At 49.3% G+C, this 27,939-nt stretch overlaps 1 protein-coding gene across 1 annotated transcript; it reads left to right on the top strand.

The window, feature by feature from the left end:
- The first annotated feature begins 976 nt into the window (after positions 1 to 976).
- LOC147097717 (protein Dr1-like) lies at positions 977 to 20,521 on the top strand. The gene is made up of 4 exons (XM_085971749.1): positions 977 to 1,060; positions 3,568 to 4,005; positions 8,416 to 8,579; positions 19,919 to 20,521. Exons 2-4 carry the CDS (start codon positions 3,783 to 3,785, stop codon positions 20,054 to 20,056), a joined length of 525 nt encoding a protein of 174 aa, XP_085827875.1. The 5' UTR covers positions 977 to 1,060; positions 3,568 to 3,782; the 3' UTR covers positions 20,057 to 20,521.
- Positions 20,522 to 27,939: the final 7,418 nt, after the last annotated feature.

The raw sequence follows: 27,939 nt of genomic DNA, 5'->3' as shown, positions 1-27,939 counted from the left end.
GAAGGCAAATGGTATGTTGGCCTTCATAGCGAGAGGGTTTGAGTACAGGAACAAGGGTGTCTTGCTGCAGTTGTACAGGGCCTTGGTGAGACCACATCTTGAGTATTGTGTGCAGTTTTGGTTGCCTTATCTGAGGAAGGATGTTCTTGCCATGGAGGGAGTGCAGCGAAGATTCACCAGGCTGATACCTGGGATGGCAGGAATGACGTATGAGGAGAGATTGGGTCGATTGGGCTTATACTCGCTGGAGTTTAGAAGAGTGAGAGGGGATCTCATTGAAACTTATAAAATTCTGACAGGACTGGACAGACTAGATGCAGGAAGGATGTTCCCAATGGTCGGGGAGTTCAGAACCAGGGGTCACAGTCTAAGGATAAGGGGTAAGCCATTTAGGACAGAGATGAGGAGGAATTTCTTCACCCAGAGAGTGGTGAACCTGTGGAATTCTCTACCACAGAAGGCAGTGGAGGCCAATTCATTAAATATATTCAAGAAGGAGTTAGATATATTTCTTAAGGCTAAAGGGATCAAGGGATATGGGGAGAAAGCAGGGACAGGGTACTGAATTTGGATGATCAGCCATGATCTCACTGAATGGCGGAGCAGGCTCGAGGGGCCGAATGGCCTACTCCTGCTCCTATCTTCTATGTTTCTATAATGTTTACAGTACAAACTGCCACTATTTCAATAAACCAAGAAAAGAAAGAACCCGTATAGGCCAGTCCTACTGGCATCGTTTAAAGCGGTTCCAGTTGTGACTGAAGACCATTTGTAAAACAGCAATGTTAGAATTTTAAAAAACATTGGAGGTCTGAGAGCAGCCAAACTACAACTCCCAGAGTGCACTGTCAGGAACCAGAATGTTTTTTATTTCAAAAAAATGAATTTTGCGCCTTTAATTTGCAAAAAAAAAACCGAAGAGAGGGAAAGAAAAATAAAAGTGTGAGATTAAAGGTGGCGCGGAAAAAAAATAATCGGTTGCCACTGGAAACGGAAGCGGTGCCGGCGGCGGCGGCGGCTTCCGGTGGGAATGGAGCGGCTTCTGGAGTAAAAAGAAATGGTGAAAAGGGGAGTGTGTGGGTGGGGGGATCTTTCGGGGGGGTGTTGGGGTGGGTGGGGAGTGTTTGTCTGAGTCCTGGGGGTCGGGGGGTGGGTGGTTGCTGCCTTATCCGCCATTTCCCCATCCTGCTCCTCTTTTGTGTGTTCCTCTCTCAAGGCGCTGACCCCAGTTGCTGGATGGCGGCCTGGCATGGGTGCTCTCATCACTTCCCTCTCTCTCTCTCTCTCTGTCTGTCTGTCTGTCTGTGTGTGAGGCCTGGGAGTGAGTGCTGCTGCTGCACAACATTTGCTTCTTCTTCCTTCCTCTAAAGATGTTTGTGAGAAGCCACACAACACCAGGTTATAGTCCAACAGCTTTATTTGAAATCACAAGCTTTCGGAGCGCTGCGAAAGCTTGTGATTTCAAATAAAGCTGTTGGACTATAACCTGGTGTTGTGTGACTTCTTACATTTGTCCACCCCAGTCCAACACCGGCATCTCCACATCATGGCTTCTAAAGATGTTGTGACCCTTTTCCCCCCTCCTATCGTTAGCAGACCAGTGTGGCAGCTCTGCCAGTTTGATCTATCCAATGGCTTTCACTTCCCAGTTTTGCAGCAGCGATGAGGAGTGTTGGGTCTGAGATTCGAGTACAGGAGCAAGGGATGTCTTGCTGCAGTTGTACAGGGACTTGGTGGGAACACATCTTGAGTATTGGTTGCCTTAGCTGAGGAAGGATGTTCTTGCCATGGAGGGAATGCAGCGAAGATTCACCAGACTGATACCTGGGATGGCAGGAATGACGTATGGGCAGAGATTGGGTCGATTGGGCTTATATTCGCTAGAGCTTAGAAGAATGAGAGGGGATCTCATTGCAACTTATAAAATTCTAACAGGACTAGACAGACTAGATGCAGGAAGGCTGTTCCCGATGGCGGGGGAGTCCAGAACCAGGGGTCACAGTCTAAGGATAAGGGGTAAGCCATTTAGGACTGAGATGAGGAGGAATTTCTTCACCCAGATAGTGGTGAACCTGTGGAATTCTCTATCACAGAAAACAGCTGAGGCCAATTCATTAAATATATTCAAGAAGGAGTTGGATATATTTCTTAGGGCTAAAGGGATCAAGGGATATGGGGCGAAGGAAGGGACAGGGTACTGAATTTGGATGATCAGCCATGATCTCATTAAATGGCAGAGCAGGCTCGAGGGGCCGAATGGCCTACTCCTGCTCCTATCTTCTATGTTTCTATGACCAGCTAATCTGGGTTATTTTTTTAAACTGACGTTGGTTGAGGGATAAATATCGGCCCCCGGACACCGGGGATAATTCTTCTTCAACATAGTGGCTGCGGGATCTTTAACGTCTGCCCTCTTGGGCCGCGGTTTTAACGTCTCATCCGAGAGACGGCACCTCCAACGGTGCAGCGCTCCCTCGTCACCGTGCTGGGGGTGTCAGCCTAGATTTGTGTGCTCAAGTTTCTGGAGTGGGGACTTGAACCCACAACCTTCTGACTCGGAGGTGAGAGTGTTGCCCACTGGGCCAGAGGAACAGCACCTCATCTTTCGATTAGGCACTTAACAGCCTTCTGGACTCAATATCGAGTTCAACGATTTCAGATCATAACCTCTGCCCCTATTTTTTTCGACGGCTGCTGTTGCTGATTCTGCCATTCCCATTTACCTCTTCTAGACTCATCTTTTGTTTCCTTACCTGCCCCATTACCACCTCCTTTTGCTTTGTACAATCATCCTTTTGTCATTTAATCTCTCCTGCCCACCGCCCTATCACAGACCTTCCCTTTTGTTCTTTCCTCCCAGCCCCCCCTTTCCTTGCCTTTGTACTTGTTTAAAACCCGTTACATCTCCAACTTTATCCAGTTCCGACGCAAGGTCATCAACCTGAAACGTTAACTCTCTTTCTCTCTCCACAGATGCTGCCTGGCCTGCTGAGTGTTTCCAGCATTTTCTGTTTTTATTTAAATGGGCCATCCTTAACCTGCATCCTACAGTGGATTTATCCCCCTTAGCCCATTAGGAACAGGAGTAGGCCATTTAGCCCCTCGAGCCTGCTCCACCATTCAATGGCTGATCTGCGACCTAACGCCATATACCTGCCTTTGCCCCTTATCCCTTAATAACTTTGGTTAACAAAATGCTATCAATCTCAGATTTAAAATTAATTGATCTAGCAGCAATTGCAGTTTACAGAAGAGAGCGTCAAACTTCTACCACCCTTTGTGTGTAGAAGTGTTTCCTAATTTCACTCCTGAAAGGTCTGGCTCTAATTTTTAGACTCTGCCCCCTAGTCCTCGACTCCCCAACCAGCGGAAATAGTTTCTCTCTGTCTACCCTGTCTGTTCCCCTTAATATTGAAGTTTACTGGGTCTCTTCATGCAATCAGAATATAGCCATTATCTCTTATTAATGCTGTGTTTGTTTGTGGTTATTATTTAATTAATGTGCATTTGTCTTCTGCTGTTGAGGTTTTATGTTTTAATGTCTGATGTTTTTGCCTTTTTCTCCAGGATGGCAAGATCATATTTAATTCCTTCCTTAATCTCTAAACCAGATGTTCTGCATATTTTGGTCTTGGAACCTTACTGGATTAAACACCGTTCAATGTCAATAGATCAACTTTATGCGGATTTGGCATATACCAACCTTGTTAGGAGAAATAGCCTTTGAATTACCTTTTTTTTAAAAAACTTCTAACAGAAGCTTGTATATGAAATAGAGGACTATGGCCTCTGCTTCAGGTAATAATGATGATGACTTAACTATTCCAAGAGCTGCCATCAACAAGATTATCAAAGAGATCCTACCTAATGTCAGGGTAGCGAATGATGCCAGAGAAATGGTGGTGAACTGCTGCACTGAATTTATTCATTTAATATCCTCGGAAGCCAATGAAATCTGCAATAAGTCTGATAAGAAAACAATCTCACCAGAACACATCATGCAAGGTATGTGACGGAAGTAAGGAAAACACTGTGGCATTGCAGTAACGTTAAATGAAATTTCTTCCTCTTCCTTCAGCTGCTAACTGAAGCTTGAGTATGAATACCAAGGTATCTTGCACCTTCTGATATCTCAGCTATGTGGCCCTTCTTCAGCACTCTCACCTCTGGGTCAGAAGGTTGTGCACTCAAGTCCCACTCCAGAGACTTAACCTAGGCTGACACCCCAGTGCAGTGCTGAGGGAGCGCCGCACTGTTGCAGGTGCCGTCTTTTGGATGAGACGTTAAACCGAGGCCCCGTCTGCTCTCTTGGGTGGATGTAGAAGATCCCACAGCACTATTTGAAGAAGAGCAGGGGAGTTATCATAGTCATAGTTATTTACGGCCAAGAAGGAAGCCATTCGGCCCACCGTGTCTGTGCCGGCCGACAAAGAGCTATCTCAGCCCAATCCCACTTCCCAGCTCTTGGTCCGTAGCCCTGTAGGTTACGGCACTTCAAGTGTATATCCAAGTACTTTTTAAATGCGATGAGGGTTTCTGCCTCTACCACCCTTTCAGGCAGTGAGTTCCAGACCCCCACCACCCTCTGGGTGAAATAATTTCTCCTCCACTCCCCTCTAATCCTTCTACCAATTACTTTAAATCTATGCCCCCTGGTTATTGACCCCTCTGCTAAGGGAAATAGGCCCTTCCTATCCACTCTATCTTGGCCCCTCATAATTTTATACACCTCAATTAAATTTCCCCTCGGTTCCAAAGAAAACAAACCCCAGCCTCTCCAATCTTTGCTCACAGCTAAACTTCTCCAGTCGTGGAGATCTTAACGTTACAAATTAAGCCGGCTTGTGCTTTGGAAATACTATCCCTCTGAGCAGCATCAAATTCAGTTCCAATCTCGGAGTTTCCGATGTAAGCATTTATCCCTCAACCAACACCTGGTGGATGACAGGTGGGCTGGTCATTTATTTCATTGCTGTTTGTGGGATCTTGCTGTGCGCACATTTGTTACCGTGTTCCCCTTCAGTACAAGAGTGCCGACTCTGCTAAAGTGCTTCATTGGCTGAAAAGCACGTTGGGACGTGGTGAAAAGTGCGCTATAAATGCAAGTCTTTTTTCTTTATGTATGTTGCTGGATAGATAGTAAGGCGCAGGAGGCTATTGAAGTGTGAGAAGTTGACCAGCTTGATGATGTCTGACCCAACATCCGCACACAATGGTCTTTCCAGTAGGAAGCCAGGACGTACCCCCCCCTGAGGGCACCGAGTCTAGTTGTATCACCCTGACTGCTGCCTTGGCTCAGATCAAACTGTTCTGATCAGTGCCACACTGCACAGTTGGATGGCATATACACAGGTTGTGCTAACGTTACACGAGAAAACTGCCCCCCTTCAGGTAGTCCCACAGACCTTCTGTTGATTCAGTAAAGACGATAATGGAATTCCCTTCCGTTCTGAACGCTGCTGTAATGCCGGTCTACAAATGATGACTATAATTCACAGTCAATCGTGAGCTTTGTTATATGATAGAAAACCCCTGGCAAGTAACAAAGAGCTATTGCACTCGGTGAAAAGCTTGTTATTCCTCCACTCAGTCGGGAAACGGTGTGAGATTCATTCACCTTTGGAATTGTACTGGCCAGAAAAAATATGTTGGCGTCGAAATTCGTCCGGGGCAGAATCGGATCGCCCGCCCGCTGTACGCAGTGCCTGTCGTTCAGTTCCATATTGACCACAGTCGAACTGAATATAAGGCCCTGCGCTTAACAGGCAGACAATCCGACACCGCCCCAGACCGTGAGCCTGGGCTTGCAGTGCTGCCAAGACCCTGGTGCTGAGGGTGACTAAAGCCAATAATCCTGACCGAATTATTGTGAGCTTTTCTTTCCTCGCCCTGCGCGACGGGTGACTTCCCTTGACCAAAATACAATCCTGAATTCTACTAACTCTTTGATTGAGGTCAAATTCTGCAAGCCCTTTTTTTTTTGTTCTCCTTGTGTGCTCTTGGGCTGTACACATGCTGTGTACTAATGAGCTATTCCCAGGCCTTCACACTTGATTGATTTTTCTCACCCCTACCTAACTCAACACTCTGCCATCCCTCCCTTTTGTTGAGCATTGTCAGATCCTTTACATTATACGATGGAAGTTGTTGATTGCCGAGCAGTGACTCCCACTGGGAGCGCGCGAGAAAATCATTGGCCACAGATCTAGAGGGGAAATGAGAGGGTTTGGTAGGTCCATGGAATATGCTGCCCCAAAAAGCTGTAGAAGCTACATCATTACATAAATTTAAAACAGAAATAGACAGTTTCCTAGAAGTAAAGGGAATTAAGGGTTACGGGGAGCGGGCAGGAATTTGGACATGAGTCTAGGTTCGGATCAGTCATGGCCCTGTGGGTAGCGGAGCGGGCCCAGGGGCCGTGTAGCCTGATCCTGCTCCTATTTCGTGTGTCTAATTCTGTTAGATTCAGGAGATGGTTCTGTGATCAGGGTGTGCAGTCAGGGAGTGGTGGAGACAGAGATGCACTTCCTCACAGCTTGTAGAAAATATCAGGGCATAAGGGAGAATTTCTACCCAAAATTCACAAAAATATGCCCGGAATTCAGAAATTTGAATGACGACCAAAAACTCCCATACCTACTAGGGGAAGAGAGAAATTGTGTAACCTTAGCGGCACACTATGTTACAGCTTGCCATAAACAGAGGGACAACCACTAAATATAAGAAAAGAGTATATATAAATTATATGAAAGTATATTTATACACTCAGGGATATATCTGTTTATACACTGTATGGATAGATCTGTATTTTTGTGAACAAACATGAATGTTTTCCGATGCTTTGGCAACATAAGATGTAACTTGTCATGCCAATAAAGCGATTTGAATTGAATTGAATTGAATAGTAGATTGGCGGTTAGGATCAGATCAGCCATGATCTTATTGAATGGTGGAGCAGGCTCGAGGGGCCGATTGGCCTACTCCTGCTCCTATTTCTTATGTTCTTATGTTTTTCACTCGGAGATCTGGAACGCTCGACCTGAAAAGGTGGTGGAGGCTGAGTCCATCAATAACTTTAAAAGGGAGATGGACGGGTGCTTGAGGATGGTTTCAGGGTTACGGACAAAAAAGGGGGGGTGGTGAGACCATGCACGACTGCTCTTGCAAAGAGCCAGCGCAGGCACGACGGGCTGAACGGCCTCCTACTGTGCTGGAAGTTTCTATGATTCTAATTTGAGGTAAGCACTCTGACACCCGTGCAGCCAAAATGTTCTCCTGCATCCACACTCTAAGCTGACACACATACACAATTTTGTGGAAATCATCAGTTGTGTACTAAAATTAGACTCCGTGCCCCTAGGCTAACTTAAGAACAAATGTAAGAAGTCACACAACACCAGGTTATAGTCCAACAGCTTTATTTGAAATCACAAGCTTTCGGAGCGCTGCTCCTTCGTCAGGTGAAGTGGAGAAATGCATAAAGACACAGCTTATATAGTCAGAGAATCATGTCAGATGTTTACAGGTAATGTTTCCAACTGCCTGTAAACATCTGACATGATTCTCTGACTATATAAGCTGTGTCTTTATGCATTTCTCCACTTCACCTGACGAAGGAGCAGCGCTCCGAAAGCTTGTGATTTCAAATAAAGCTGTTGGACTATAACCTGGTGTTGTGTGACTTCTTACATTTGTCCATCCCAGTCTAACTCCGGCATCTCCACACCATAACTTAAGAACATAACACATGGGAGCAGGAGTTGGTCATTCGGCCCCTCGAGCCTGCTCCGCCATTCAATAAGATCATGGCTGATCCAATCTTGGCCTCAACTCCACTTCCCTGCCCGCTCCCCATAACCCTCGACTCCCATATCGTTCAAAAATCTGTCCATCTCCACCTTGAATATATTCAATGACCCAGCCCTCCACAGCTCTCTAGGGAAGAGAATTCCAAAGATTCACGACCCTCTGAGAGAAGAAATTCCTAAGGAGATAGAAAGATCAGCCAGGGTTCCCACTCCGGATCGCTCTATCTGGTGACTCCTCCTGGAAGGTCCACCTGTGTGGATATTGAGTGAGGACAGGAGCTGGCCTGGCTGTACCGCCCTCCGACACGGTCTGGGTTCACACATCTAGAATGGCCACTTGGACGAGGTCCTGAAAGATAGCTGACACCTGTGGAACTGCACCACAGCAGAATCTGTATTCAGGAGAGGGGAAATATTAAGCGTCAATGAATGAGATGAATTTTAAGTGAAGTCACACAGAACTGGTTCTCCGTTTTAACAGGAATCCTCAACGTGGATATGAAAGGATTTTTGAAATCGGACTGTTGGGTGTAAATTAATTCCCCACAAAAAGCTTCGATTGGCCATGGGAATGTTAAAAGCTTCTCTCTGTTACCTTGTACCGCAGCTTTGGAAAGTCTAGGCTTTGGATCATACATAACTGAAGTAAAGGAGGTTCTGCGGGAATGCAAGACGGTCGCCCTTGAAAGGAGGAAGGCCAGCTCGCGCCTGGAAAACCTCGGCATCCCGGAGGAGGAACTGCTCCGCCAGCAGCAAGAGCTGTTTGCAAAAGTAAGGAAAGTTGCTCAGTATTTTGAAACGCGTCGCATTTATTTCTCCTAATCACTAACTCATTCTTTCCCAGTGCCTCAAAACTCGAGCTGTTTGCCACCCTTGCTCATCCCTTCTTCTTGCAATCAACAGACTCTAAAACCTGAGCTTGGTAGCATTTAATCAGTATGTCCCTTGTTATCTCCTACTGTGTTGCTTTTGGTTGTGTCATGCACTATTCTCCTGGATTCCTCACCTTGGTTCTTAGTGGAACTAAAACCCATCATCATGTTTTTTTTCCCCCAGGAACGGTGTTTGTTTGAAATGCCCCATGTAGTGGAGACTTGTGTGCGCCAGTCCGACTGTGTAAATCACTTCCTTTTAAACTGCTGGGAGTAGCGAGTGAGTTGTCCCGGGTGGATCTGTGTTGACTTGGTGAAGCAGAACTATTTCATGAAACCATACAGTGCAGAAGGAGGCCATTCGGCCCATCGTGCCTGTGCCGGCTCTGTGAAAGAGCTCTCCAGTTAGCACCACTCTTTCCCCATAAGCCCTGCAAATTTCTCCTTTTCAAGTATTTATCCAATTCCTTTTTGAAAGTTACTATTGAATCTGCTTCCACTGCCTGTTCAGGCAGCGTGTTCCAGATCACAACAACTTGCTGCATCAAAAAAAACTTCTCGTGTCCCCCTGGTTCTTTTGTCAATTATCTTAAATCTGTTTCCTCTGGTTACCGACCCTCCTGCCAGTGGCAACAGTTTCTCTCTACTTACTCTGTCAAAGCTCCTCATAATTTTGAACACCTCTATTTAATCTCACCTTAATCTCCCCCACTCCAGAGACTTGAACACAAAAATCTAGGCTGACACTCCCAGTGCAGTGCTGAGGAAGCACGGCACTGTCGGAGGGGCAGTACTGAGGGAGTGCCGCGCTGTCGGAGGTGCCGTCTTTCGGATGAGCCGTTAAACCGAGGCCCCGTCTGCTCTCTCAGGTGGATGTAAAAGATCCCACGGCACTATTTGAAGAAGAGCAGGGGAGTTCTCCCTGGTGTCCTGGCCAATATTTATCCCTCAATCAACATCACTAAAACAGATTATCTGGTCATTATCACATTGCTGTTTGTGGGAGCTTGCTGTGCGCAACTGGCTGCTGCATTTCCTACATTACAACAGTGACTCCACTCCAAAACAAAAAATGTACTTCATTGGCTGTAAAGCACTTTGGGACATCCTGAGGTTGTGAAAGGCGCTATAGAAATGCAAGTCTTTCTTTCTCTATGGAGATTAATCCCAGCTTCTCAAATCCCTCATCCCTGATATCATTCTGGTAAATCTCCTCTGCACCCTCTCTTGTTATTTGTTGGGAAGAATTTCATACAACAACAACAATTTGCATTTATGTACAGGAAACTCTCGATTTACCGGCACCTAAATAACCAGAAATCTCTGTTAACCGGCAAAATTCAGGAGTAGGTTCAGGTAAGTTTTACTTCATATTAGTGGCCGTTCCTGGATCTGTGGTCCTGTAACCGGGATTCCTGCACCTGTTGCCATGCAACAGGGAAGCCTGGATTTGTTGCTGTGTACGGAGCTCTCGTACCTTTTACTATACCTCTCTGTAATCCGGACTTTTTGATAAACCAGCACCACGCCGGTCCCGTCGGTGCCCGATAAAAAAGAGTTTCCTGTAGCACCTTTAACTTGATAAAACGTCCCAAGGCACTCTACAGGAGTGTTTTCATACAACTTTTGACACCGAGCCACATAAGGAGACACTAGGACAGGTGACCAAAAGCTTGGCCAAAGAGGTAGTTTTTAAGCAGCATCTTAAAGGAGGTGAGAGAATTGGAGAGGAGAGGAGATTTAGGAAGGCAACTCCAGCGTCTAGGGCCCAGCCAGCTGAAGGCACGGCTGCCAAAGGTGGTGCGATTAAAAGCGGGGATGCGCACGAGGTCAGAATTGGAGGAGCGCAGAGATCTCAGAGGGTTGTAGGGCTCGAGGAGGTTAGAGATAGAGAGGGGCGAGACCATGAAGGGATTTGAAAACCAGGATGAGGATTTTAAAATCGAGGCATTGCCAGATCGGGAGCCAATGTCGGTCAGAGAGCGCAGGGGGTGATGGGTGAAGAGTGAACGGAACTTGGTGCGAGCAGAGTTTTGGATGACTTCAAGTTTATTTAGGATGGAAGATGGTAGGCCAGTCAGGAGAGCCTTGGATGAGAAATAACAACAGAAAATGCTGGAAATACTCAGCAGGCCAGGCAGCATCCGTGGAGAGAGAAACAGAGTTAACGTTTCAGGTCTGGGGCCCTTCATCAGAACTGGAAAAAGCTGGAGATGTAACAGATATTAAGCAGGTGCAGAGACAGCGGGGTGGGGGGGTTAGGAGGGGAGGAAGGAATTGAAAGAACATCCTGTGAAAATGTTGCAAATGGGAATGGCGAAATCATACTGCATGAAAAATGGGGGCAGGGATTATTATCTGAAATTGTTGAACTCGATGTTGAGTCCAGAAGGCTGTAAAGTGCCTAATCGAAAGATGAGGTGCTGTTCCTCGAGCTTACGTTGAGCTTCATTAGAACAATGTAATAGGCCGAGGACAGAGAGATCAGAGTGGGAGTGAAGTGGAGAATTAAAGTGACAGGCGACCGGAAGCTCAGGGTCACCCTTACGGACTGAACGGAGGTGTTCCGCAAAGCGGTCGCCCAATCTGCGTTTGGTCTCCCCAATGTAGAGGAGACCGCATCGTGAGCAGCGAATACAGTATATTAAATTGCAAGAAGTACAAGTAAATCGCTGTTTCACCTGGAAGGGGTGTTTGGGGCCCTGGACAGTGGGAAGGGAGGAGGTGAAAGGGCAGGTGTTGCATCTCCTGCGCTTGCACAGGAAGGTGCCAGGTGAAGGAGAAGGGCTGTTGGGGGTGATTGAGGAGTAGACCAGGGTGTCGCAGAGGGAGCACTGGATGAGTCAAGTCTAGAGGTAACAAAGGCATGGATGAGGTTTTCAGCAGCAGACGAGCTTAGGCCGGGGCAGGGGCGGGCGTTGTTACAGCGGTGGAAGTAGGCGGTCTTGATGATGGAGCGGATAAGCGGTCGGAAGCTCATCTCGGGCTCAAGTACGACAGCAAGGTTGCGAACAGTCTGGTTCAGCCACAGACTGTGACCAGGGAGAGGGATGGAGTCGGTGGCTGGGGAACGGAGTTTGTGGCGGGGACCAAAGACAATGGCTTCAGTCTTCCCAATATTTAGTTGGAGGAAATTTCTGCTCATCCAGGACTGGATGTCAGACAAGCGGCCTGACAAATTAGCGAATATTCCTTCCCAGTCTACCTGAAACACACAGTTGTAAAACACAAAACGTTGTAACAAACACTGGAAAGCACCCAAGCAACGATATCCTGTGTACCGATTTAGATTGTGGCTATCACTCTGAATAAATCTATTTTCTGCTTAACAGTCAGACTCTCTGGAGTCTACAAGCCGTCATCAACACCACAAACTGTTGCCGCCTTCCATATTATTCAGACGACCACGTAACCATACAGTAAGGCAACAATGAAACGTTGGCTGAGGTACACGATGCCGGGAACTGGGTCAGACATTATGTTGGAGTATTAAAAAATTATACTCCCAGAGATGTCGGGGAACATAGGGTCTAATGAGAGGGAGGAACTGAATGAAATCAGTATTTGTAGGGAAATGGTGTTAGGGAAATTGACGGGATTGAAGGCCGATAAATCCCCAGGGCCTGATAATCTACATCCTAGGGTACTTAAGGAAGTGGCCCTAGAAATAGTAGATGCATTGCTGGTCATCTTCCAAAATTCTATAGACTCTGGAACAGTTCCCATGGATTGGAGGGTAGCTAATGTAACCCCACTATTTAAAAAAGGTGGTAGAGAAAAAACGGGGAATTATAGACCGGTAAGCCTGACATCGGTAGTGGGGAAAATGCTAGAGTCCATTATAAAAGATGTAATAGCAGAGCACTTGGAAAACAGTGACAGGATCGGACAAAGTCAACATGGATTTACAAAAGGTAAATTGTGCTTGACTAATCTACTGGAATTTTTTTGAGGATGTAACTGGTAGAATAGATAAGGGAGAACCAGTGGATGTGGTATATTTGGACTTTCAGAAGGCTTTCAATAAGGTCCCGTATAAGAGACTAGCATGCAAAGTTAAAGCACATGGGATTGGGGGTAAGGTACTGACTTGGATAGAAAACTGGTTGGCAGACAGGAAGCAAAGAGTTGGAATAAACGGGTCTTTTTCCGACTGGAAGGCAGTGACTAGTGGGGTACCGCAGGGATCGGTGCTCGGACCCCAGTTATTCACAATATATATTAATGATCTAGACGAGGGAACTAGATGTAATATCTCCAAGTTTGCAGACGACACAAAGCTGGGTGGGCGTGTGTGCTATGAGGAGGATGCCAAGAAACTCCAGTACGATTGGGACAGGTTGGGTGATTGGGCAGATGCAGTATAATGTGGATAAATGCGAGGTTATCCACTTTGGTGGCAAAAACAGGAAGGCAGATTATTGTCTGAACGGCAATACATTGGGAAAAGGGGAAGTGCAACGAGACCTGGGTGTCCTTGTGCACCAGTCGCTGAAGGTAAGCATGCAGGTGCAGCAGGCGGTTAAGAAGGCAAATGGTATGTTGGCCTTCGTAGCGAGAGGGTTCGAGTACAGGAGCAAGGCTGTCTTGCTGCAGTTGTACAGGGCCTTGGTGGGACCACACCTTGAGTATTGTGTGCAGTTTTGGCCGCCTTATCTGAGGAAGGATGTTCTTGCCATGGAGGGAGTGCAGTGAAGATTCACCAGGCTGATACCTGGAATGGCAGGAATGACGTATGAAGAGAGATTGGGTCGATTAGGCTTGTACTTGCTGGAGTTTAGAAGAATGAGAGGGGATCTCATTGAAACTTATAAAATTCTAACAGGACTAGACAGACTAGATGCAGGGGGAGTCCAGAACCAGGGGTCACAGTCTAAGGATAAGGGGTAAGCCATTTAGGACTGAGATGAGGAGGAATTTCTTCACCCAGAGAGTGGTGAACCTGTGGAATTCTCTACCACAGAAGACAGTTGAGGCCAATTCATTAAATATATTCAAGAAGGAATTAGATATATTTCTTAAGGCTAAGGGGATCAAGGGATATGGGGAGAAAGCAGGAACAGGGTACTGAATTTGGATGATCAGCCATGATCGCATTGAATGGCGGAACAGGCTCGAGGGACCGAATGGCCTACTCCTGCTCCTATCTTCTATGTTTCTATAAAACAAATTTGGTATATTTATTTCCCTCCCCCTTTTAGATTAACATGTGATACACACCATTTCCCAATTAAGGCTGTGATGAAGTGATCTGCTGCTGGGCTTCTGTCAGTGGCACTGTGTAAATGGGTGCTCGGGGGAAGGTGTGGGGGCTGACTGGACCTGTATGGGGAATTGTCCAAACTCTGCCCGCTGCTTTTTCACCCTCCCTTCCTCGCTAACCTCGCACTGCCTCTTCCCAGCTTGCGTGGTCCAGCCGTGATGAGGATCTTACTGTATGAGGTGCTGTGGGCACAGCCCCACTCTCCCTGCTCTCCCTTTCCAAACGTTCTCCTCTCCACTCCTGGTTGTGTCGGACTTACATAGAAACATAAAAGATAGGAGCAGGAGTAGGCCATTCGGCCCTTCGAGCCTGCTTAAGAAATATATCCAACTCTTTCTTGAATATATTTAATGAAACGGCCTCCACCGCCCTCTGTGGCAGAGAATTCCACAGGTTCACCACTCTCTGGGTGAAGAAATTCCTCCTCATTTCAGTCCTAAATGGCTTACCCCTTATCCTTAGACTATGACCCCTGGTTCTGGACTCCCCCGCCATCAGAAACATCCTTCCTGCATCTAGTCTGTCCAGGCCTGACAGAATTTTATAGGTTTCGATGAGATCCCCTCTCAATCTTCTAAACTCCGTAGCGCCTCAGCCGAATGGCAGTTTCGTCACCCGGTAGCCCAGATAACAACCATTTCTGTAGGGCCCCTTAATGTACAGAACAACAAGCAAACCTATAGAAAGGTGGGCACCAAGTGAGAGAGGAGGAGGAGCAAAGAGCAGGAAAATGAGTTGGCGTTGCGGGGAGGAGGCAAATGCATGATCAAAGAGAAGGGTTTTTAACGAGGCTTTTGAAAACAGAAAGGGAGACGGCCAGGTAGAGGAACTTTGGGAGGAAGTTGCAGAATATTGCGTTTACATAGAATTTTACCCCACAGAAACAGGCCATTCGGCCCAACTGGTCCTTGCTGGTGCTTGTGCTCCACACGAGCCTTCTCCCACCTTACTTCATCTCACCCCATCAGCATATTGCTTTCTCCCTCGGGTACTTACCTAGCTTCCCCTTTAAGCGCATCAAATGTAGGATGTAGTTGCTGAAGGAGCAGAGAACAAGAAGTAGATGGTGTCGGAGGAGCAGAGGGTGTATGCAGGGACATGTGGCCGGAGGAGACTGCGGAGGTAGGCTCAAGCGAGACCATGAAGGGAGTTGGACGTGCGGATCTTGTAATCAATCTGGTGGAGTCGAGGAAGTCGTGGAAGCATTGCTCGGACAAGAGTGCAGCAAGGGCCGCAGCATTCCGGACTTGATGTCCTTTGTAGAGGGTAGGGTGGCAGCTGGCAAGGAGAGCATTGTGACAGGTTAAGGCTGGAGTTGGTGATAGCAGTGAGCAGACAGTGAGTGCCGGCAGGCTAGTTGACTGTCCACACACACGTACCGTTTCCAGTAGGATCCATTCGCCCAGCTGCTGGGTGATTCTGCTTTTTAATTTCCAGCTCCGGGGCACTGAGAGACATCGTAGTGCTCCAACCACCAATCCTGTCTGGGATCAACCAACTTTACACAGATCGGTGTGGCCCAGCACCACAGTGAATTTACTCACTAATCTATGAAAGGGAACTCCCAGACCAACCTCGTCCCTCTCGATGCAGCAGGTTTGTACATTGAGATTCTGCTCTGCTGGTCGGAATTGTGAAAGTGAGCTTCTATTGTGATGTGAAGGAATTGTAGCAGTTCTCTGACCAGTACCCTCCATGCAGTTTCCTCTTCCAGGATTTAAGAACATAAGAAATAGGAGCAGGAGTCAGCCATTCAGCCCCTCGAGCCTGCTCCGCCATTCAATAAGATCATGGCTGATCTTCGACCTCAACTCCACCTTCCTGCACTATCCCCATATCCCTGGATTCCCCTAGAGTCCAAAAATCTATCGATCTCTGTCTTGTACAGGAAACTCTCTTTTAACTGGCACCTAAATAACCGGCAAAATTTAGGAGTAAGTTCAAGTAAGTTTTACTATATATTAGTGGCCGTGCAACCGGGGTTCCTGGATCTGTGACCGTGTAACCGGGGTTCCTGGATCTGTGGCCATGCAACAGGGACTCCTGGATCTGTGGCCGTGTAACCGGGACTCCTGTACCTGTGGCCGTGTATGGGGCTCTCGTACCTTGGTAAGTATACCTCTCTGTAATCCGGACTTTTTGATCAACTGGCACCACGCCGGTCCCGTCGTCGGTGCTGGATAAAAAAGAGTTTCCTGTATATACTCAACGACTCAGCATCCACAGCCCTCTGGAGTTGAGAATGCCAAAGATTCACCACCCTCTGAGTGAAGACATTTCTTCTCAGTCCTAAATGACCGATCCCTTATCCTGAGACTATGATCTCTAGTTCTAGGCTCTCCAGCCTGGGGAAACATCCTCCCTGCATCTACCCTGTCAAGCCCCTTAAGAATTTAATATGTTCAAAAGAGATCACCTCTCATTCTTCTAAACTCTAGAGAATATAGGCCTAGTCTACTCAATCTCTCCTCATAGGACAATCCCCCCATCCCAGGAAGCAGTCTAGTAAACCTATGCAGCTATTCAGCAGGGAATTGTACTGCTGCGAAGGTTAAATTGTGAATCGTGGGTGCAGTACCAACGTGGAGCTTTACTCAGCGATGGGACAGATATTCAGTTTCTCCAGTCCATTCCAGATCTTTGAGAAGCATCTGAGTGGACCTGATCTGATGCCCCAGCAACCGACTAAGAGTGTTGGTAGCAGCCTGGGATCAGGCTGGTTAGATGCCTTTTTTGATCATCCGTTATAAGGATTTTACCGATGGCTGTGTGTGAGCAAATATATTGCCAGGTGAGCTGATCTCTAGTCTTTGCTGTGCGAGCTGATCCCAACGACAGCAACTTGCATTTATATAGCGCCTTTAATGTAGTAAAACGTCCCAAGGCGCTTCACAGGAGCGTAATCAAACAAAAATTGACACCGAGCCTCATAAGGAGATATTAGGACAAGTGACCAAAAGCTTGGTCACAGAGGTAGGGTTTAAGGAGCCTCTTAAAGGAGGAGAGAGAGGCGGAGAGGTTAAGGGAGGGAATTCCAGAGCTTAGGGCCCAGGCATCTGAACTCACGGCCGCCAATGGTGGAGCGATTATAATCAGGGATGTGCAAGAGGCCAGAATTGGACGAGCGCAGAGATCTCCACAAGGAGTCCTACAGTTGGCCCCATAATCCGAGGAAAATTCCCTCCGTTTTTGTTCCTCGTCACTATTCAGTGACACCAGGTGAAAAGTGCAAGTATGTGGATTTGAGATGAGGACAGAATCAGATTTAGTTGTGGTGCTGTTTAAAGTCCAAAAACATCTGACACTTGACCATAAGAAAAACTTGCATTTCTATAGCGCCTTTCACAACCTCAGGACAGCCCAAAGCGCTTTAAATCCAATGAAGTACTTTTGAAGTGTAGTCACTGTTGTAAGGTAAGAAACGCAGCAGCCAATTTGCGCACAGCAAGCTCCCAAAAACAACAATGTGCTAATGACCAGATAATCTACTTTTAGTGATGTTGATTGAGAGATAAATAGTGGGCAGGACACCGGGGAGAACTCGCCTGCCCTTCAAAATAGTGCCATGGGATATTTTACCTTCTCCGAAGGATGGCCCCCCCCAACAGTGCAGCGCTCCCTCAGTACTGCACTGAACTGTCAGCCTAGATTTTGTGCTCGAGTCTCTGGAGTGGGGCTTGAACCCACGACCTTCTGACTCGGGGGTGAGAGTGCTACCCAATGAGCCAGGGCTGACACCTTGAAGAATTACTACAGGAAACTTTCGTTTAACCGGAGGTTAAATGTCCGGAAAGCTCTATCCACCGGCAAAATTCAGGAGTCGGTTCAGATAAGTTTTTTTTACTTCTCGTTGCTTTTTTTCTCCAGTCGTGGCTCTGCAAGGTCTAGCTGAAGCTGTTGCTTAGCTACAGAGACGCTTGCAAGCTACGCCGACTGTTTTGAAGCTGTTGCTAAGCAACAGGGTTTGTTGCTTCACACGGAGCTTAGAAGCTCCGTATGTTTTAACATTAGCGCTGGTTTCTCCGGCAGTTTTGATGGAACGGCAACAGCTCGGTCCCGTCAGTGCTGGATACCAGAAAGTTTCCTGTACTAGGATGAGGCGCCAGAGCGCTCACAGTGCCAGTGGAACTAAATCCCCACAAGAGTCGATGCCATCAGCAGAGAGGAGAAAATTGGAAGAAGTAATTAAATTCATGGACATGTCTACTGGACCACGATAGAGGCTTTTTCTTCTCACTAATTTTCTCCTCTCCCCTCCCATCCCGAAAGTGTCGCCTCCTTGCGGAGATGGAGAATTGCACAGTGTCAGACTCTCTCCGACACTTAGGTCTCCAGTGTTCGTGCACAGGTCTTGACGGTGAGTATCAGCGGGCCCTTTGACCATGGGAGCGAATCGCAGCCAAACCTGACCCAGTCCACACACGTGCTGGAGTGGGCACCCGAATCGATTTTACTTCTCCCTCCCCCGCCCCCCTCCCGAGCTCAAAGGGTGCCGAAGCTAGATATAAGGCCCTTTAAGAACATAAAAAATAAGGAATAGGCCACGGCCCCTCGAGCCTGCTCTGCCATTCAATAAGATCATGGCTGATCTTGGGCACAAAGCCACTTCCCTGCCCACTCCCCATAACCCTTCACTCCCTTATCTTGCAAACATCTGTCTATCTCCACCTTAAATGTATTTAATGACCCAGCCTCCATGGCTCTCTGGGGCAGAGAATTCCACAGATTTACGACCCTCCGAGACGAAATTCCTCCTCATCTCAGTTCTAAAAGGGTGACCCTTTATTCTGAAACTATGCCCCCGAGTTCTAGATTTCCCCACGAGGGGAAACATCCTCTCCGCATCTACCTTGTCGAGCCCCCTCAGTATCTTATATGTTTCAATAAGATCACCTCTCATTCTTCTAAATTCCAATGAGTATAGGCCCAACCTGCTCAACCTTTCCTCATAAGTCAACCCCCTCATCTCTGGAATTAACCTAGTGAATCGTCCCTGAACTGCCTCCAATATTTATAAGTATATCCTTCCTTAAATAAGGAGACCAAAACTGTACACAGTACTCCAGGTGTGGTCTCACCAATACCCTGTACAGTTGTAGCAGGACTTCCCTGCTTTTATACTCCAACCCCCTTGAAATAAAGGCCAACATTCCATTTGCCTTTTTGATTACTTGCTGTACCTGCATGCTAACTTTTTGTGTTTCATGCACAAGGACCCCTAGGTCCCTCTGAACTGTAGCATTTTGTAATCTCTCTCCATTTGAATAATAATTTGCTTTTTTATTTTTCCTGCCAAAGTGGATAACCTCACACTTTCCCACGTTATACTCCATCTGCCAAATGTTTGCCCGCTCACTTAGCCTGTCTATATCCCTTTGCCGGTTCTTTGAGTCCTCTGCACAACTTGCCTTCCCACCCATCTTTGTATCATCCGCAAACTTGGCTACATTACACTCGGTCCCTTCATCCAAGTCATTACTGTAGTTGAGGCCCCAGCACCGATCCCTGTGGCACCCCACTACAGGAAACTCTCGATTTGCCGGCACCTAAATAACCGGAAATCTCTGTTAACCAGCAAAATTCAGGAGTAGGTTCAGGTAAGTTTTACTTCATATTAGCGGCCGTTCCTGGATCTGTGGCTGTGTAACCGGGGCTCCTACACTTGTTGCTAAGCAACAGGGCCGCTTGGTCTGTGGCCGGAGTTCCTGCACCTGTTGCTAAGCAACAGGGAAGCCTGGATTTGTTGCTGTGTACGGAGCTCTCGTACCTTTTAACTATACCTCTCTGTAATCCGGACTTTTTGATAAACCGGCACCACGCCGGTCCCGTCGGTGCCGGATAAAAAAGAGATTCCTGTAGTTACCGTTTGCCAACTGGAAAATGACCCTTTCTGCTGCCTCAGCTTGAAATTATCCCCCCCAAAGCGAGGGGGATTTGATTTGACTCAGCCGTTGACCCTGTCTGTTTTCTCTCAGGCCCGACAGCAGCAAGCGGAACTGGCGCAGCAGGAGTGGCTCCAGATGCAACAAGCTGCCCAGCAGGCGCAGCTCGCAGCAGCCACCGCCAACAAGGCCGGCTCCTCACAGGACGAGGAAGAGGAGGAGGACACCTAAAAGCGGCGCCCGAGCCACCTCGCTCCCCCCCTCGCTAACCTGCTCCCGTCTACTCGCGTCCCGCCGCGCTCCAAAAATGGCGGCGCGGACGGTCATCGGCTGGCGTCTGCCCGTGTCCATGGCCGGAGGCCGCAGTGCCAGTTGTGAAATTTTAAACGGACTAACCTAAAAGAGGGAAAAATAAATAAGGTATCATTGTGCATTTGGACTGAACAGATTTAAAAGCGTGACCCCGGTCTGTGTTGGACAATGTACGTGCATGGACATTCAGACCACGAAAATGGACTTTTATATACTTAAACGATTTTGGTTAATTGGAGTAAAGTGTTAAACAGATAAAAGTTCCTGTTGAACATATATTTTGTGGGTTTTATTAATGTGTTTGGTAATTGAAGACTAAGTTGCCTTGTTTACAGTAATGCTATAATATAATAAAAATGGAGTAGACATTCCTTTGATTGTGAACGTGACGTTATATTTTTGTGCCTTTTTTAATTTTTATTTATTTAATTGCATCCTGTTTTTCCTTCCTTCGGACAGCAATCAAAACGTAATGTACTGTTTATCATGATGCTGTGTCATAAGAACATAAGAATTAGGAGCAGGAGTCGGCCATTCGGGCCCTCGAGCCTGCTCCGCCATTAAATAAGATCATGGCTGATCTTCGACCTCAACTCCACTTTCCTGCCCGATCTCCATATCCCTTGATTCCCCTAGAGTCCAAAAATCTATCGATCTCAGCCTTGAATATACTCAACGATTCAGCGTCCACAGCCCTCTGGGGCAGAGAATTCCAAAGATTCACAGCCCTCTGAGTGAAGAAATTCCTCCTCATCTCGGTCTTAAATGGCCGACCCCTTATCCTGAGACTGTGCCCCCTCGTTCTAGACTCTCCAGCCAGGGGGAAACAACCTCTCAGCATCTACCCTGTCAATCCCCCTCAGAATCTTATCTCAGATCAACTCTCATTCTTCTAAATGCCAGAGAGTGTAGATTCAATCTCTCCTCATAGGACAGCCTTCTCATCCCAGGGATCAACCTAGTGAACCTTCGTTGTACCGCCATTTGGTGGTCACTTCTATTTTTAACCTGTTCTCTGGATGTGGACATCGCTGGCAAGGCCACACATATATTGCCCATCCCCAGTTGCCTTGATGCTGATGATGGATCTTCTTCGGCTATTTGAACGGTTTGAGTGGCTTGCCTGGTCCACTACAGAGGCCATTAAGAGTCGTATAGACTGGAGAGTCAGGTACAGCCCCAGACCAGGTCGGGCTGGCAGTTTCCCTTCCCGGAAGGATATTTGTGGAGCGGCCGGGGTTTCGTGATGACTGACAGCTTTCATGGCAATTTGCTTCTGGTACGGGACCAAAAATGACCAGATTGATTGAATAATTACTAATAAATCCAATAGGGCATTCAGGAGAAACTTCCTTTACCCAGAGAGTGGCTAGAATGTGGAACTCGCTACCACAGGGAGTGGTTGAGGCAAATAGCGTAGATGCGTTTAAGGGGAAACTAGATAAACACATGAGGGAGAGAAAGGAATAGAAGGTTAAGCCGATAGGGTGAGATGAAGAGGGGTGGGAGGAGGCTCGTGTGGAGCATAAACACCAGCAAGAGACCAGTTGGGCCGAATGGCCTGTTTCTGAGCTGTGCAGTCGATGTAATCCAGTGAGTGCCCAGGCAACGTAGCCTCGTGATTCTAATCGGCAGAGCGCCGGTGTTGTAAATGGCTCTGTCCCTCCCCAAGGGGGAAGGGCCTGGTCTGCACTGGTGGGACTGGCCGAGGTTGGGAATTCCACCATGTCGCCCCCCACCCCCCCCCCTCATTTAAACGCCAGGCTGCTGTGCCACAATGACCGACCGCCACACAAATGTGAGGCTTTTTCCTTTTCAATGTTATATTTCCGAACTGCTTCTGCGCGGTAACTTTTCATGTTGCGGCCTGTCCGCCCGGAAATTCTGCTTCGATTACATAACCCACTTGGTTGAGCTTCTCTGTTGCAATGTGTGTTTCCCCATCACCGTTTTCCTCCTCCTCCTGAAAGCGGTGACCGATTCAGGGGGGAACATAGGGCCCAAATATTAAGAATCTGGACACGGGGCAATTTTAACCCCCAAAAAAACGGGTGGCTTGGGAGATTAAAGTGTTAAAAAGCTGAATCCTGACCCCCGCCCCCCTCCCGCCCCCAACGGGGGCGGGCAGCCAACCTGCTCCCAGCAGACGGGTTGGCACTTTAAATGTTATGATGAGGCTGGAAGGCTCTGCTTTAACCTGCTGTGCAGCCTTAACTGTGGCCGGCCGGGGTCCCTGGGCCTCAGGATTCCCAGCAGCTGCAGAATGACGAGGACAGCCTCTGGGAGCGATCCTCGTGGGCCGAGAGGAGCAGGAGTGCCTCGTCCCAGGCCCCCAAGCTCCCCCACCATCAGTACCCCCACCCCCCCCCCACATACAAACATCCCCCGGGGTCAGGGATTAGACCCCCCCCCCCCCCGCCGGACCTTAGATCGGACCCCCCACCCCCAGGGTAGGGGCTCACACCTACCTGTGGTTGCGGCCCCTTCTCCAGCGTTCCCTGCCCGACTGGAAGCCAGCCCGTCAATCAGCCTGACTTCCGGGCGGGGAACCCGTCCGTGACGCCGCACGCCACTCCGCAGCGTTGAGCGAAACCCGGATTTTCGGGTTTCCCACGGTCTACCGGTCCCAGCGGGTCAAAAGGTAAAAATTCCAACCAAAGTCTCGGCCGGCTATTCAGCCGTGTGTGGCATCACACTGGAAACTAATCCTGTCCTTGCCCACTGTTCTTACACATGCATTTTCAGGCACGATCGCCGGTTAGTAATCGGGAGTGGGAACCCTATCTGTTTTGGGTTTCACCCCCCCCCCCCCCTCCAGCTCATCTTCAGTCCTGGTTAGGAAGGGGAAAAACATCAGCCAGAGCTGTTGCTTGGGTGTCAGCCGCGGCTCATTATGTCGCGCTCTCGCCTCTGAGTCAGAAGGTTGCGGGTTCAAGTCCCACTCCAAAGACTGGAGCAAATAATGCAGGCTGATGCTCCCAGTGATGTACTGAGGGAGTGCTGCACTGTCGGATGAGACGTTAAACCGAGGCCCCGTCTGCCCCCTCAGGTGGATGTAAAAGATCCCACGGCACTATTTCGAAGAAGAGCAGGTGGTGTTCTCCCCGGTGTCCTGGCCAATATTTATCCCTCAACCAACATCACTAATAGACATTATCAGGTCATTATCTCATTGCTGTTTGTGGGAGCTTGCTGTGAGCAAATTAGCTGCCGCGATTTGTGCAGTAAAACAGTGACTACACTTCAGAAGTATTTAATTGGCTGTGAAATGCTTTGGTCCTGAGGCCATGAAAGGCGCAATATTAAAGCAAGTTCTTTATTTCCTGCCTGTTAGCCAGTGGCTGTTGCTCTCCTGCAAAGAATGGTCACGTGGGCAAGGATGAGTCAGCTCCTACAGGAGAGGAGAGGAGAAAATGAAGTGGGGGGGGAGAAGAAAATAATGTTCCTTATGGCCTTGTAGCAAGTAGCGTCAAGTGCAAAACGTGTCGGAAGAGAGCTGCTGGCGTCAGCAGCAAGGTGGGGCAGTGAACTGGTCAAATCGGAGTAAGCAGACGGTGCTGCATGGGGTGAAGGCACAACTGAATGTAGAAAATACTTTACATACACTGTCGACCGCCTGTTATGGCAGGTCATGGGGCAGCAGAGGTCTAAGAAAAGGTCGCTGTCCTTCCTTTGAGTATGGGACAGGAAGCGTGATACATAAAAGTGGGTTGGGATGACAGGATGGGGCTTTCGAAAAAAAATATTGAAGCTGTATTTTAAAAAATGTCACGCCTGATGGCTCAGTGAATAATTATACTGCTTGATGTTGGTGAGCTCCACAGAGAAGGATAATTCCAACTTCAAACTCTGGTTTGCCTCGAGTCAGACCAGCATAATTTGCCCCAGTCTCTCCCAACTAGGGAACGATGGACTGCCCAAGGTTTCCACTCGGGGGTCAGCAGCCAGTGAACCCTGCTGGGGAAGGAATGGTTGAGGGCAGTGTTGGGCCCAAGCTGTGATGGTCAATTCACTCGCCGTCCAGACTCTTACTTGGAAGAATGGCCACCTGAGTGATGTACCCAAGGGTGATTCTCCCCCTGTGGACCAGCACCTGAGGGCGAGTCTCCGCCAGTGGACCTTCACCTGAGGGCGAGTCTCCACCAGTGGACCGACACCTGAGGGCGAATCTCCACCAGTGGACCGACACCTGAGGGCGAATCTCCACCAGTGGACCGACACCTGAGGGCGAATCTCCACCAGTGGACCGACACCTGAGGGCGAATCTCCACCAGTGGACCGACACCTGAGAGCGAGTCTCCACCAGTGGACCAGCACCCGAGGGCGAGTCTCCACCAGTGGACCAGCACCCGAGGGCGAGTCTCCACCAGTGGACCAGCACCCGAGGGCGAGTCTCCACCAGTGGACCGACACCTGACGGCGAATCTCCACCAGTGGACCGACACCTGAGAGCGAGACTCCACCAGTGGACCGACACCTGAGGGCGAATCTCCACCAGTGGACCGACACCTGAGGGCGAATCTCCACCAGTGGACCGACACCTGAGGGCGAATCTCCACCAGTGGACCAGAACCCGAGGGTGAGTCTCCACCAGTGGACCGACACCTGAGGGCGAATCTCCACCAGTGGACCGACACCTGAGAGCGAGACTCCACCAGTGGACCGACACCTGAGAGCGAGACTCCACCAGTGGACCGACACCTGAGGGCGAATCTCCACCAGTGGACTGACACCTGAGGGCGAATCTCCACCAGTGGACCGACACCTGAGGGCGAATCTCCACCAGTGGACCAGCACCCGAGGGCGAGTCTCCACCAGTGGACCGACACCTGAGAGCGAGACTCCACCAGTGGACCGACACCTGAGGGCGAGTCTCCACCAGTGGACCGACACCTGAGGGCGAGTCTCCACCAGTGGACCGACACCTGAGGGCGAGTCTCCACCAGTGGACCGACACCTGAGGGCGAGTCTCCACCAGTGGACCGACACCTGAGGGCGAGTCTCCACCAGTGGACCGACACCTGAGGGCGAGTCTCCACCAGTGGACCGACACCTGAGGGCGAGTCTCCACCAGTGGACCGACACCTGAGGGCGAGTCTCCACCAGTGGACCGACACCTGAGGGTGAGTCTCCACCAGTGGACCGACACCTGAGGGCGAATCTCCACCAGTGGACCGACACCTGAGGGCGAGTCTCCACCAGTGGACCGACACCTGAGGGCGAGTCTCCACCAGTGGACCGACACCTGAGGGCGAGTCTCCACCAGTGGACCGACACCTGAGGGCGAATCTCCACCAGTGGACCGACACCTGAGGGCGAATCTCCACCAGTGGACCGACACCTGAGGGCGAATCTCCACCAGTGGACCGACACCTGAGGGCGAATCTCCACCAGTGGACCAGAACCCGAGGGCGAATCTCCACCAGTGGACCAGAACCCGAGGGCGAGTCTCCACCAGTGGACCAGCACCCGAGGGCGAGTCTCCACCAGTGGACCGACACCTGAGAGTGAGTCTCCACCAGTGGACCAGCACCCGAGGGCGAGTCTCCACCAGTGGACCGACACCCGAGGGCGAGTCTCCACCAGTGGACCGACACCTGAGAGTGAGTCTCCACCAGTGGACCGACACCTGAGGGCGAATCTCCACCAGTGGACCGACACCTGAGGGTGAGTCTCCACCAGTGGACCAGCACCCGAGGGTGAGACTCCACCAGTGGACCTGCACCTGAGGGTGAGTCTCCACCAGTGGACCTGCACCTGAGGGTGAGTCTCCACCAGTGGACCGACACCTGAGGGTGAGTCTCCACCAGTGGACCAACACCTGAGAGTGAGTCTCCACCAGTGGACCGACACCCGAGGGTGAGTCTCCACCAGTGGACCAGCACCCGAGGGTGAGACTCCACCAGTGGACCAGCACCCGAGGGTGAGACTCCACCAGTGGACCAGCACCCGAGGGTGAGACTCCACCAGTGGACCAGCACCCGAGGGCGAGTCTCCGCCAGTGGACCTGCACCCGAGGGTGAGTCTGCATCTGTGGACCTGCAACAACAACTTGTATTTATATAGCGCCTTTAACATAGTAAGACGTCCCAAGGTGCTTCACAGGAGTGTTATAAAACAAAAAATTTGACACCGAGCCACATGAGGATAAATTAGGGCAGGTGACCAAAAGCTTGGTCAAAGAGGTCGGTTTTAAGGAGCGACTTAAAGGAGGAAAGAGAGGTAGCGAGGCGGAGAGGTTGGCAGGGAATTCCAGAGCTTAGGGCCCAGGCAACAGAAGGCACGACCGTCAATGGTTGAGCGATTATAATCAGGCTTGCTCAAGAGGGCAGAATTAGAGGAGCGCAGATATCTCGGAGGGTTGCGGGGCTGGAGGAGATTACAGAGATAGGGAGGGGGCGAGGCCATGGAGGGATTTGAAAACAAGGATGAGAATTTTAAAATCGAGGCGTTGCTTAACCGGGAGCCAATGTAGGTCAGTGAGCACAGGGGATGATGGGTGAACGGGACTTGGTGTGAGTTAGGACACGGGCAGCCGAGTTCTGGATGACCTCAAGTTTACGTAGGGTGGAATGTGGGAGGCCAGCCAGGAGTGCGTTGGAATAGTCAAGTCTAGAGGTAACAAAGGCATGGATGAGGGTTTCAGCAGCGGATGAGCTGAGGCAAGGGCGGAGACGGGCGATGTTACGGAGGTGGAAATAGGTGGTCTTAGTTATGCTGAGGATATGCGATCAGAAGCTCATTTCAGGGTCAAATATGACACCAAGGTTGTGAACAGTGCGATTCAGCCTCAGACAGATGTTAGGGAGAGGGATGGAGTCAGTGGCTAGGGAATGGAGTTTGGGCAGGGACCGAAAACAATGGCTTCGGTCTTCCCAATATTTAATTGGAGAAAATTTCTGCTCATCTAGAACAGGTTGTCGGACAAGCAGTCTGACAATTTAGAGACCGTGGAGGGGTCGAGAGAAGTGGTGGTGAGGTAGGGCTGGGTGTCGTCAGTGTACATGTGGAAACGGACGCTGTGTTTTCGGATAATGTCGCCGAGGGGCAGCATGTAGATGAGAAATAGGAGGGGGCCAAGGATAGATCCTTGGGGGACCCCAGAGGTAACGATGCGGGAGCAGGAAGAGAATCCGTTGCAGGTGATTCTCTGACTACGATTAGATAGATAAGAATGGAGCCAGGCGAGTGCAGTCCCACCCAGCTGGACGATGGTGGAGAGGCGTTGGAGGAGGATGGAGTGGTCAACGGTGTCGAAGGCTGCAGACAAGTCAAGAAGGACGAGGAGGGATAGTTTACCTTTGTCAGTCACAAAGGATGTCATTTGTGACTTTGATGAGAGCCGTTTCAGTACTGTGGAAACCTGATTGGAGGGATTCAAACATTCAGTTACGGAAAAGATGGGCACGGATTTGGGAGGCGACAACATGTTCAAGGACTTTGGAGAGGAAAGGGAGGTTGGAGATGGGGACGGAGGGGTTAAGGATTTTTATGAGGAGAGGGGTGATGACGGCAGATTTGAGGGAGAGGGGGACAGTACCTGAGGAGAGAGAACCGTTAACAATGTCAGCTAACATGGGGGCCAGAAAAGGAAGTTGGGTGGTCAGCAGTTTGGTGGGAATAGGGTCGAGGGAGCAGGAAGTGGGTCTCGTGGATAAGATGAGCGCAGCGAGGTCATGAGGGGAGATCAGAGAGAAACTGGAGAAAGATGTGAGTTCAGGGCTAGGGCAGGTGGGATCCTTAGAGGAAGTTTGGCCTGGTGGGCTAGGGGAAGGAAGGGAAGTGGCAGAGGCAGCTGAATG

Source organism: Somniosus microcephalus, chromosome 31 (genome assembly GCF_052327205.1).
Source record: "Somniosus microcephalus isolate GS21.2 chromosome 31, FLI_Smic_1.0, whole genome shotgun sequence".
NCBI classification, from domain to species: Eukaryota; Metazoa; Chordata; class Chondrichthyes; order Squaliformes; family Somniosidae; genus Somniosus; species Somniosus microcephalus.
This window is presented reverse-complemented; position numbering and strand designations above follow the sequence as displayed.

Bases quoted from the DNA above. Each gene is read 5' to 3' on its own strand.
- LOC147097717 (XM_085971749.1), top strand. From the start codon at position 3,783: ATGGCCTCTGCTTCAGGTAATAATGATGATGACTTAACTATTCCAAGA. The intron at 4,006-8,415 runs GTATGTGACGGA...CTTGTACCGCAG, and splicing joins ACCAGAACACATCATGCAAG to CTTTGGAAAGTCTAGGCTTT. The intron at 8,580-19,918 runs GTAAGGAAAGTT...GTTTTCTCTCAG, and splicing joins AGCAAGAGCTGTTTGCAAAA to GCCCGACAGCAGCAAGCGGA.